The sequence below is a fragment of the Charadrius vociferus genome, unplaced genomic scaffold (assembly GCF_000708025.1).
Source record: "Charadrius vociferus isolate BGI_N301 unplaced genomic scaffold, ASM70802v2 scaffold183, whole genome shotgun sequence".
Taxonomy (NCBI): Eukaryota; Metazoa; Chordata; class Aves; order Charadriiformes; family Charadriidae; genus Charadrius; species Charadrius vociferus.
In genome coordinates this window covers 6,492,814-6,505,646 of record NW_009648250.1, presented here as the reverse complement: position 1 = coordinate 6,505,646, position 12,833 = coordinate 6,492,814, and the positions used below count along the sequence as shown (strand labels likewise).

Sequence of the window (12,833 nt, the reverse complement as noted above, 5' to 3'; positions counted from 1 at the left end):
CCCCACCCCTTTTGTTCAAAAGTGCTTTTCAGGACTTTAATTGTGCAAGTACTCAAGCATACAAGTGTATTTCCACATGTGAGTAATTCCCATTAAATTCATATTAGGAAAGCTATTCATCTGTGTAGGTGAAAGCAGGAGCAGTACTGAACTGTGGTCAGGAGGGCAGGTATAGGTTATTGCTGACTCTGATTTCTGATAATTGCTGAAGTAGCTGCATTCACATTCCAAAATAAATACTGAAGTGCATACAGTCTGCCACCTTTCGTCTTGATATGCATGACATCATCATCACACAACTATCTGTCTATTATTTATTTGAAAATTCTACTTTTCAGAAAGAAGCATACTAGTACCATGTATTATTTCACAGCACTTCGTCTTATTGGCTGCTCTTGCAGCTCTGTTAGGATGCTCTTCCTATCTAGAGGGAGTAAAGCTTTCTGTGGGAGATGCCAGCGATAACAGCAATGCCATTTGGGGAGCAAGGTGTGCTATTGCAAGTTCATTGGATTAAAGAAATTTAAGTCAGAAAGAACTGTGAACATCGCTAGTCCAAACCTCTACTGAAAGCAGGGCTAACTAGACCACACTGCTTAAGGTCTGTCCAGTTACATTTTGAAAAGATCGAAGGATGGAGATGCAACAGGCTCTGTAGGCAACCTGTTCCACTGTCCGACAATGCTCACGGTGAAAAAGTTTTACTACATCTGTTGGAATTTCTTGTGTAATGATTTGGGTTCATTGCCTCTTGTCCTATCACTGTGTGTCTCCTTCAAGAAGAGCCTGTCTCAGTTTTCTCTGAACTCCCGTTACACAGATAAAGACAGAAATAAGCTCTCCCATTATCCTTTCTCCTCTTCTTAAAACTAGACAAATCGATTTCTCTCAAGCCTCTCTTCATATGTCATCTCCTCCAGCCTCATAATTGTCTTGGTGGACCTCCATGGGATTTGCTGCAGTATGTCAGTGTCTGTCTTGTGCTGGGGAGATCAAAACTAGACAGAGTTCCCCAAACATCATCTAAAAAATGGCGTTTTCCTGACCTCTGCTGGTTGCACTCTTGCTAATACAGCCCGGTATGCAGTTGTCCTTGGCTGCAAGGTCTGACTCGTATTGAACTTGTTGTCCAGCAGGAGAACCCTTAAGTATCTTTTTACAAAGCTGCTTTCTAGCAGTCATCCCCTCTCTAAAGGCTGGGAATGGCTGTTAGCAGCAGATTCGGTAGAACAGCTCTTCTGCTCAGCTTATTGATCACTACTATCAGGAAATTATCAAGACACTCCAGAAATCCCCTGGATTGGTTGTGCCCCACCATACCACCCTTCCAGTTGGAACTGGGGTGGTTGAATTTCCTAATAAGTAGTGGGGCCTGTGATCATGAGGCTTCCTCCAGAGGGCATCGTTTCCCTCCTGTTCTTGATCAAGTGGTCTGTAACACATCCCTGCCTCAATAATATCTGTATCCCTACCTTGTGACTTCTCATCCCTACCCATGAGCTCTCAGCCAGCTCATCGCCTATTCCCAAAGCTCCATGCACTTGAATCATTCTTTGCATAGGGTACAACCGCTCCTTCTGACTTTCCCAGACTATCCTCGGCAGCCTGTAGCCATCCATTGCAGCATTAGCTGTGCAAGCTGTCCCACCGTATCTCTGTAATCCCTATGAAATGAAAGCTGTGCATCTGTGCGTGGACTTCAGATTCCTCATGTTTGTTTTCCATGCTGTGTGTGCTTGTGTATGTGTATGTCAGATGGCTCCCCTGTCGTGCTGCTTTTAGAAGGGGTGCACGGGAACCCTCCAGTATGCTGTCTGCTGAACACTTCCCCTCATGCTTTCACTTCTTTTCAGGCTATGATGACGTCCAACAACAGGTACCTAGTTTTTCAGGCCTCCTTGTAAGGTTGGAAAACTGGTGGCAGAGATACTCCTGCACCATTTTCTTAGGTGTTCCTAAAGGCCCCAGCAGCCTTCATCCCCGAAGAAGGTACTGTGCTCATAAAAGCTGAATTTCTGTCTGTGATACCAGTTGCACATCCAGGTGTTGGTGCTCAGGTCTTTTGCCTCTAAACAGTGTCTGTGAAGATCCGGATTATCTCCTGTTCAGCTTCCTCAGTGGTTCACAGTCTGCTTCTCTCCACCCATCACTTCATACCTGGTGGCTTTCCCCAGTCAGAGCCCACCGCCTCCACAGGTCACCATCAATCCCGACCTCAGGGAGAGCCATCAGCCATTCCGTGCAGCCCAGCACCCACACAGCAACATCCCCCCTTACAAGTTCTGTCCTGGATCAAGGTCTCTGGTGTGCCAGGGGCTGTTGACGTAGCAAGTCAAGAAAGACAGGGAACTGCTGGAGAGGGTCCAGCAAAGGGCAACGAAGATGATTAGGGGACTGGAGCACCTTTCTTATGAGGAAAGGCTGAGGGACTTGGGTCTCTTTAGTCTAGAGAAAAGAAGATTGAGGGGGGATCTTATTAATACATACAAATACTTAATGGGAGGATGCCAGGGGGATGGGAGTAGTCTTTTTTCAGTGGCGCCCAGTGATAGGACGAGGGGTAATGGGCATAAACTTGAACATAGGAAGTTCCATCTTAACATGAGAAGGAACTTCTTTACTTTGAGGGTAGTGGAGCACTGGAACAGGCTGCCCAGAGAGGTGGTGGAGTCTCCCACTCTGGAGACCTTCAAAACCCGCCTGGACGCTGTCCTGTGTAACGTGCTGTAGGTGACCCTGCTCTGGCAGGAGGGGTGGACTAGATGATCTCCAGAGGTCCCTTCCAACCCTAACAATTCTGTGAATTCTGTGAAGTCTTACAGGGCATACCTATGCCTTGTTGTGCAGCCTCCAGCAATTCCCATGCTGTGTTATGTATGATTGTGGAGCCCCTTTTCCCCTTGCTTCACTAATTACTGGACAAATGCTACCTCTGTGTCAGCTGCTTCAGTTTGCAATGCTCATTTATGTCTTCATTAGAGTCTTAATGTGGGTCAGGAGTGAGTTTCTGAAGTGGATTTCTATCACAGCCACTCAGGGTGCTTCAGTTCATGTTGTGGAATGGTCTCAGAGTAAGCAAGCTGGATTAATGGATGAAACTGAACTGGACTAAGCTAGAAGAAAATCAGACCAGTGCTAGTAAATAATCCAGCAAAAAAATGTTCCAATATAGCTGTACCACCTGCTGACGTAGACATAGGTATGGTGTAAGAAATGGTATCAGAACTAGGTCTGGTGCAAAAAGCTGTACTTCTCCAATGAATATTTTAAGTTGAACTCGAGCAGTTGACTCTTCCTTATACATTACACATATGTGTGGCGGATGGAAAGACACGGACTCCGGCATGCAGATCAAAAATCTTCTTTTATTAAGCAAGTGTGCTCTTTATATACTTTTCTACCAAGGCCAGTGATTTTCTACTTTACTTGTTTACACCATCGTGTGCTCTAAAGGATCATGTTCCCACCAAAAAGGGAATCCCTCTTCCCTGTGAGCAGCACCTCCTTATCTAGGGAGTAGCTTCGCACAACTTCTTTGTCTGCCAAAACAGTGCTGTAGCTGCTTATTCCTCCCTATTAGTTCTACCACACTTAACCCTTCTTTTGCCTCAGTCCCCACACATATGCAGGCAGAAAGCATTATTCCATTTGTGGTTCCCATTGGGGATTGAGAAATAGCCTACCAAACCTTCTGTCAGAGCTATGGTTCAATGCAATTGGCCTTGACTTGTCATTGTCTCCATCCTCACTTATGTAACCGATACTTACTGTCACTTGCTGTTCTGAAGAGCTGGTTCTTGTGGGCATAGGAGCATATTCTAACACCTGCCAAAGCATAGAAACAAAACTGGATCTGTAACAGACTGTCATCTGTGATATAAAAAATTAGCTTAATAAAATCTTTCACTAGGAAAGAAAAATATTAAAGGCAAGGTTCTGGCTTCTGTGCCAAACCTAAGACTATGTGCAATATCAGAAGCAATGTTAATTTTTTTTTGTAGCGGAGTACTTCTGTAACAGGTTCATATTATTTACAACAGATTCAGGCCATGTGTGTTAGACTGCATTCTTTAATACATAACCTAAATGTCATGTAAAGTTACTTTTGGGGAGTGGAATGTGCCCTTCATTCTAAGGGATTATTTATATGTCAAAACTATTTTGTTTGAATACACAAAATTTTATTTTTGTGTTTTTAAAGGCTGGTAAGCAATGTGCACCATACGGGAAGAGAATCAATAAAGAACAGGGGTAGCTAGTGGTATACTAAGGTGCAGTGTTACTCTGAATCTGTATTATATTTAAGCTTCTCTGCTCTTGACTCTTGAGATTGGATCAGAGCTGTAGCTCAGTTTCATGGTTAAAGTGCTTTGAAATCTTAGGAGGTTCCAGTTCCAGGTGGGTTAAATCACCTAACGGGCTTGTGAGTTTCATATCTTGGATCAGAATTTAATGAGAATTTCAGCTACAGGGACAAGAAAACCTGTCAATCCTTGTTTTCAATCAAGCACAAACCCATAGGAGGAACCCCAATGGTGAGCAGTTCTGTGAGATTTTTCTCAAAGCTGGCATTAAAATTTTGGGGAAGCAAAGTACTGGTATTAGCCTAATTCTGTTGGGCAGTATAAAAGTGGGGTTTGCATCGAAGGTCACATCAGTCACATCATCTTAACCATTTCTTCAGCAGTTAGGCTCTCTTTCCAGGTACTCATGCCTCTGCAGCAGGGTTGAGTGACCAGCACAACAGAACAAAGCTAGGAACTAGAGGCTTGTCTGGACCACTGTGGCAGTCGCTGGCTTTGCATTACACTATACACTGAAACAAGAATTTTGACCCTTTGAAACATTTCAGTCAACGCTTTGGCTTGCAACAAGTGAGCCAGCTGACTGATTGAGAAAATGAAGCTTTGGGATTTATGTTTAACTGAGGGCCCTTGAGAGACACCACATCAAGCAGTGGAATTAAAAGTCTAATACTAATGTCAGCAAGCAGAACCAATATTTGAACCAAGATACATCGGGTTTTTTATCCGAGATACTTCCACATCACGGAGTGATTTTTCATTCAGAAAGGGACAATTCTGTAGTCCTTCAAAGAATTATTATTGTCGTGTCTTCCCTCCTCCCTAGACTATTCAGACTATGCTTGTTTTTCAAATTTTTCTCCGAAAGAAATTGTATTACAAAATTCTATTACCTCCAAACCATAACCACATATTTACACATGACAATAATCTACAGTCTTTTAAAAATAAGCTGTTGCTGCTAAAATAAAGGTTAAGGGCATTAAAACTTTTCATTAACAAGCCTTTTCACTTTTCCAAGTGAAATTAGTAGTATTTTTGCATAATGCTAGGCTTGCTAAATGTAGGGTACAGCTATGAAAATTTAGTTACTTAACAAGGTGTCAGGAAGTGGCTTTTTGATTGTTTTGTTTCTTTTGGTCTGCCTTTTGTTTTCAAGGTGGTCCTAGATGTTGGCTGTGGATCAGGAATCCTTTCATTTTTTGCAGTGCAGGCTGGAGCTAGAAAAGTCTATGCAGTTGAAGCCAGTTCAATGGCAAAATATGCAGAGGTAAGTGGTTTTCACCTGAGCCAAGTGTTAGAATGGTGTAGAGTAAAAATGTTAAGAGATCTACAACTGTGCCTCAAAAAGGTTAATGCTGGAGGCTTCAGTGTGATTTTTTTTCTAAGAAGCCAGATCGCTAATGAGAAACACTTTTTGGAAGGTAATTTTTAAAGGTGTTCTAGATGTTCTAATGTGTCAAATAAATAAACCATACGATTCTTGTTTCTGTGAAAAATGGTGAAGACTTGTAACTGTGATTATACTTTTTACTTTCAGAAGGGAAGAAAAAATCAAACCAGATGTTGTTTTCATGACATCTGTGTGATCAGGCAGTTGAGTTAGTTTCCTGCTAAGTGTGATCAGTTAGGTCTTTCTTACAAGATGTTTTCTTAGGATTTAAAAAGGACGTGTCCGAAGAATGCACTTTTAAAAGATATTTTTCAGGCATTGTTTTTACTAAACATTCTAGAATGATTAAAAAAAAAAAACATTTAAGCATTGAAAGTGGTATTGATAATGAAATACCTTAGAAGAAGTTCACTTCCATAGATGTTCTAATCCTAAATAGCAGCAACAGCAAAAATCTCCATGTCTTTTCTCATAGTCTGTGTTTATTTTAGTGAACGTCCGAATGTGTGGGGAGAAGTGTGAGCATTATTGTTGTGAATTTTGTCAACACTGATCACCTCTAGCTGAATTTAAAAAATAGTTTTAATGTGGAAGAGCATGAAAAGTGGTGAAGTGGAGGATTTTTCATCCCATACCTAGAAAAAGTTTGCAGTATCTAGATGTTAATTGTTCTTTTTTAATTACTCATCTAGAATAGAAATGTTCATGAGCAACATTAGGAATCGCTAGTTCCTCTAAGTCCACACAATGAACATTCAGTGGTTCAGTGAAAGTTCCTTCTGGATGTCCTGACGCAGCAATCCAGCCTTGCTTGTGGTGCAGGCTCGTGAACACCAATTATCAAGTGTAACGTTGTGAAGGAAAAGCATTGCTATTGGAAATATAGATAATGTGTTTAGGTCTTATCTGTTTAGGATATTAGACTTTTTTTGTTTCTCTCCAGATAAAAGAAGTTATTAATGTATAAATTCTTTGTATTTTTCATTCCAGCTTAAACACAGGATTCAATAATGTCCCCATATACATTTTGCATTAACTTAGATTGAGCAAAAGTGTTGTTTCATACAGTCATTTTCTACTTCCGCCTTACTTGTGTTGCTATTGACAAATGTTTTCTTATTATGTATGTGTTACTTTTGGAATTGGTGAGAAGGTACTAGCCTAACTTAGCATGTATGTACTGAAAGAACATTTATATTTTCTTATTATAATTTGAATAATTAGAAAGATTCTTCATAACGAAAGGAATTTTTTTCTGATGTCTCATTTTGTAAGACCTATTAAAAGCATTAAAAATGTTAATGTATGGAAGGTATCTCTCAGAGGCAATGGTGGAGGGTCATTCTTATTTCAAACAGGGTGCTATAAACAGATATGATTTTGTACAATATCTTTGTTTCATGATAGGCAGAAGTTTTGTTTATGGAAACATAATAAAAAGAGCAAAAGAGAACTTGCTTTTCCTAGTAGTAGTATAATGTGTAGTAGTGAGTATAATGTATATGTTTTTTTTAAGCTTTTGGTCACAGGTTTGGTCAGAAGTAAGCAAAATCACTAGTGACACGGCACATGCTGCATCTATAGTCTATCAAATATTGTGTATTCTTTCATGCAATGTAAATGTGAGCAATATATCTGGCAACTTATTGGTAGAGAAATGGCATTAATCCATTGGTTTTAGAAATTTAATTACTTTTCTCCTGGGGTGGATGAAATAGTAAACTGCTTAAAACTATGATTGATAAAGAGGACTAAAGAACCTTTGATTGATGAAGAGAAGTAAAGAACCTAAAGCAGCTGTAGGTACTGGGGAATGCTGGCTAAACTGTGATTCTCAGTCTAACAATTCATAGATTTTTTGGTCATTTCCTTCTCGTTCTACTTCCCTAAATGGGACTGAGTTTTCATAAGAAATATAATAGACTTCTATAGTGATAATTTCTTGTGAAAACTTGTTCACTCATGAACTCTATTGCAGATCAGCTGATCTATTAACACATAATACTTTTTAAGAATTTCAGTTTCTTGAGTATAAAGATGCTTACCCTTAGGTATACTATTTGTCATCTCTTAATATTTCACAGTGGGATTTCATGGGTATGGTTTATCAAGTATCTGGATTATGAGAAGAGCATGACTTTCCACCCATTTTTTCTTCTCATTTCTGTATGGATTTATTGTATTTTTCATCTGTTTCAGGTCTGTGTAATAATTCTGAATGTGAGATTAACGAGTCTTGTTCCTTTTTTTTTTTTTCTGATACAAAACATTTGAATACAGAACCACAGACTGAGGAGAAATTATATTTGGACAATGCAAATTAGTGTTGTAATACTTTTTATTGAGCGATTTGTTGGGTTTACAGTAAATTCCTCCTAAAGTTGGAGGTTTATTTTGAAAGAATGATATTAAAAATTTAGCACTACAATGCAATTACCAGAAATCAGATGTCTATTTGACAGTGCTGAAAACTGTACTGTGTCCAGAAATGCAGTGGTAAAATACCTGAAAAGTGTGTTGGAGGGAAAATTCGTAACAGCTGCTGTATTAGGACATATACTGTCTGTTGCTTGGTCGCTCATTTATTTTAAGTATTCACTGGAGAATATCTCATGTCTGTGTCAGTGTTCTGTGTAGTAGCTGGGTGGCTTTTTCATTCGTTTGCAATATGCTTGCATTTCTATTTTGTTCCATGGCCTCATTAAGCTGGTCAGAAAAACCAGACAGATCTGAGCCTTTTTATTATGGTTGTCTATATGTTTGACGTAATTCGAGTGAAGTTCATACAGGTTTATGTTACACAAGTTTTATTTGCATTTAAACTAAAAATGACAGCAAAAGATTAATTCCTAATATATATAATTTTAAAATGCAACTCATTATTACAGACACTGAAATGAAAAGCACTTAAAGGAATTCTGAATATTATTGTCACCTTTTATTTACTGCCATGTCAGTACCGTGTATTATCATGCTCTACCTATTGGATATTGGGTTTTTACTAACACAGACAATAGTTTCTGCCTGGTATTTGTGTATCCAGGCTTTACCGGCTATCTGTTTTTCCTGTTTCAAAAACTTCAACAGGGGAGAGAGAAACCCTGTGAACCTTTATCATGATTCTGCACCAGTTTTTCTTCTGTTCTGTGACTCTGTATTTTGGATATACAACTGCTGGCAGCTGGCTCCTGCCACGTGCAGTCCATGGTAGAGAAAGAAATTTGAAACAGATCTTTCCTAACAAACTAGTTTGTAAATGGGAAGAAACTGTGTAGAGTGAATGATAACCAGTGCTCTTCAGTGGGGGGTGTGTGTGAGTTGTGAGCTGAAAGCAGTCTCAATCTGCTAATTTCACTATTGCAGTAAACCCTTTGCCAAAAAAAAATAATGGTGAGGAGCAGGAGAAATAAAGCTGAAAGTGACTGGTGCTGGTAGTTGCTTTGTCTAAACGGAAAACGTGACTCTAAGCAGCTTATTTAGGACCAAGGGGAAACATTAACATTACCAGACTGGGAAAAAACGTGTATGTAGAGCACTTGGATAAACAGAAAGAGCGAGCTACTATGCATGAGGAAAATGTGATTATATTGAGGAGGTCAGCTGGTGGTGGGATCATTAAAAGTAAAAGTAATTACTTCTGGTAACATACCTGTCTGTCTGTCATAATACAGAACTGAAATAGTGAGTTGTTAATGTAAGACTGGTATTTAATCTGTTGCGATAGCCAAACATGAGGGAATTAGTTTAATGAAAGACAATTAACCTTGAGTGGACTGTGTTACAACTCTTGTGAGGGTGTTTATGTATGGGTGGACTGAGTTTGCCTGCAAGACACGTACAGGAATTTAGAAAAGCATTTTGTGTGCACTGGGGGCAATCTTGCAAAGATTCTGTCTCAGCACCGTAATGTCTGTAGTTACTTGCTATGTAGTGTTTAGGTGATATTTGTGTGCACCTTACTGTCTTCTGCGCAATAAACAAATAAACTGCACCTGCTTGCTTTTTCTGTTATTTAGATTAAAAGACTTTAACTGTATTTGATGATGTGGTAAGTTGTCTGCTGTCTGGTTGGTATGTCAGATGCTGTGGGGTGGAGTTTATATGGTATGGTGATAATACACGGTAAAAACTAAAAAAGGGTAGATTCAGACTAGATATAAGGAAGACATTTCTTATGATGAGAGTGGTCAAACACTGGAACAGGTTGCCCAGAGAGGTTGTAGATGCCCCACCCCTAGAAACATTGAAGGTCAGGTTGGTCGAGGCTCTGAGCAACCTGGTCTATGTAAAGATATCACTGCTGATTGCAGTGGGGGGTGGACTAGATTACCTTTAAAGGTCCCTTCCAACCCAAACTATACTATGATTCTATGATTCTGTGCAAAAAGGAAAACAAAACAGTTGGAATATGTTGCCATTGCAAAAAGCAACAGTGTAAAACCTGAGAATGTACTGGTTTCTCTCTCAGGGAAGGTGGGTGGTGGATTTCAGCTGTTAAGCTGAATACAGACGTAAATACTAGGTTGTCACTTCAGAAAAAACACAGCACTGGCTGCTTAGAATCTGGTGAAAACAGAACCAACATAACAGAAGTAGAGAGCTTTACAAGTAAATTTCTTCAGCCCAGAAAGCAAGCTTTCTTGCAACATTCTTACCTCTAAATTGGAGAGATACAGGTTTGATGGACAGAGTGTTCAATGGATAAGGGATTGGCTGGATGGCTGCGTCTAAAGAATTACATTCAATTGCTCAGTGTCCAAGTTGAAACCAGTAAAGCGTGGTGTCCCCCAAGGGTCTTTACTGGGACCAATACTATTTAATATCTTTATCAGTGACCTGGGCAGTGGGATTGAGCGCAACCTCAGCAAGTTTGCAGATGTCACCAAGCTGTGTGGTGCCGCTGATAGGCTTCAGTGCCATCCAGAGACATCTCGACAGGCTTGAGGAGTGGCCCATGAGAACCTAATGAAGTTCCACAAGGCCAAGTGCAAAGTCCTGCACCTGACTTGAGCAATCACAGAATCACAGAATAGTCAGGGTTGGAAGGGACGTCTGGAGATCATCTAGTCCAACCCTCCTGCCAGAGCAGGGTCACCTACAACAGGCTGCACAGGACAGCGTCCAGGTGGGTTTTGAATGTCTGCAGAGTGGGAGACTCCACAACCTTTGTGGGCAGTCTGTGCCAGTGCTTCACTACCCTCAAAGTAAAGAAGTTCCTCCTCATGTTAAGGTGGAACTTCCTATGTTCAAGCTTGTGCCCATTACCCCTCGTCCTATCACTGGGCACCACTGAAAAAAGACTGCTCCCATCCCCCTGGCACCCTCCCTTTAAGTATTTGTAAGCGTTAATAAGATCCCCCCTCAATCTTCTTTTCTCTAGACTAAAGAGACCCAAGTCCCTCAGCCTTTCCTCATAAGAAAGATGTTCCAATCCCCTAATCATCTTCGTAGCCCTTTGCTGGAGCCTCTCCAGCAGTTCCCTGTCCTTCTTGAACCAGGGAGCCCAGAACTGGACACAGTACTTCAGATGTGGCCTCACCAGGGCAGAGTACAGGGGGAGGATAACCTCCCTCGACTTGCTGGCCACACTCTTCTTGATGCACCCCAGGATGCCATTGGCATTCTTGGCCACCAGGGCACATTGCTGCCTCATGATCATCCTGTTGTCCACCAGGACTCCCAGGTCCCTTTCCACAGAGCTGCTCTCCAGGAAGTCAGCCCCTAACCTGTACCAATGCATGGGGTAAATGCATGACAGGTTTTCAGACCTGTCAGATTCTAACCAGCCCAAATGACCACAGCAATCCAGCCCCTGCTGGTGCATGGCCTGTCGCCAAGGCAGAGAGAATGATGAGAAATACAACATGAAGCCAGAGTGCCTTTACACTACCTCCAAGCCAGGTAGACCAGCTGTCCTTCACTGCTGCACACTCAGGCAAGCCCTGCTTCTCTCAGCAAAAAAACCCCAGAGGGCTGGCCCCACTGTGCTTGAATATGACAGCTGGACACCACTTGTTACTGACCTCCAACTAGACTCTGCACCACTAACCACAACCCTCTGAGCTCTATCTGTCAGCCAGTTCTCAATCCACCCCGCTGTCCATTCATCTAACCACACTTCCTAAGATTACCTGTGAGGATGATGTGGGAGACAGTGTGGAAAGCCTTGCCGAAGTCAAGGTAGACAACATCCACTGCCCTCCCCTCATCCACCCATCTAGTTACTTCATAGTAGATAGAATATCTACTATATCTACTTGGATAGAATGCTATCAGCTTAGTCAGACATGACTTCCCCTTAGTGAATCCATGTTGACTACTTCTGATAACCTTCTTTTCATCCAGGTACTTTGAGATGACACCCAGCACAAGCTGTTCCATCACCTTCCAGGGATGGAGGTGAGGCTGACCAGCCTGTAGTTTCCTGGGTGATCCTTCTTGCCCTTTTTGAAGACTGGAGTGACATTGGCTACCCTCCAGTCCTCAGGCACCTCACCTGTCCTCCAGGATCTTTCAAAGATGATGGAGAGCGGCCCAGCAATGACTTCCCCCAGCACTCGAGGGTGCATCCCATCAGGCCCCGTGGACTTGTGTATATCCAGTTTATCTAACTGATCTCTAACTTGGTCCTTGTCAACCAAGGGAAAGTCTTGCTTCCCCCAGACTTTCTCTGTTACCTGCAAAGTCTGGGTCTCACAAGGACTGGCCCAAACAGTGAAGACAGAAGCAAAGAAGGCATTTAGCAACTCCACCTTCTCTGCATCATCTGTCACGAAGGTACCTGTCTCATTCAACAGCAGGCCCACATTTTCTTTAGTTTTGCTTTTGTCTCCTATATACTTAAAGAAACCCTTCCTACAGGCTGGGTGATGAAGGGTTTGAGAGCAGCCCTATGGAGAAGGACTTGAGGATACCAGTGGATGAAAAATTGGACAATGTGCACTCACAGCCCTGAAGGCCAACTATATCCTGAACAGCATAAAACAAAGCGTGGCCAGCACGTTGAGGGAGGTGATTCTGCCCCTCTACTCCACACTGGTGAGACCCCACCTGGAGTACTGCATCCAGCTCTGGGGTCCCCAACATAAGAAGAACATAGACTTGTTGGAGCGGGTCCAGACGAGGGGCACAAAGAT

At 41.7% G+C, this 12,833-nt stretch overlaps 1 protein-coding gene across 1 annotated transcript in view; it reads left to right on the top strand.

Annotated features, from left to right (window-relative positions):
- The window catches only part of CARM1 (coactivator-associated arginine methyltransferase 1), a 52,739-nt gene that overhangs the window by 18,331 nt on the left and 21,575 nt on the right, over nt 1-12,833 (top strand). The window contains exon 5 of the mRNA XM_009884320.1: nt 5,464-5,574. Coding sequence (XP_009882622.1) covers nt 5,464-5,574 — 111 coding nt within the window. The remainder of the gene's footprint in view (nt 1-5,463; nt 5,575-12,833) is intronic.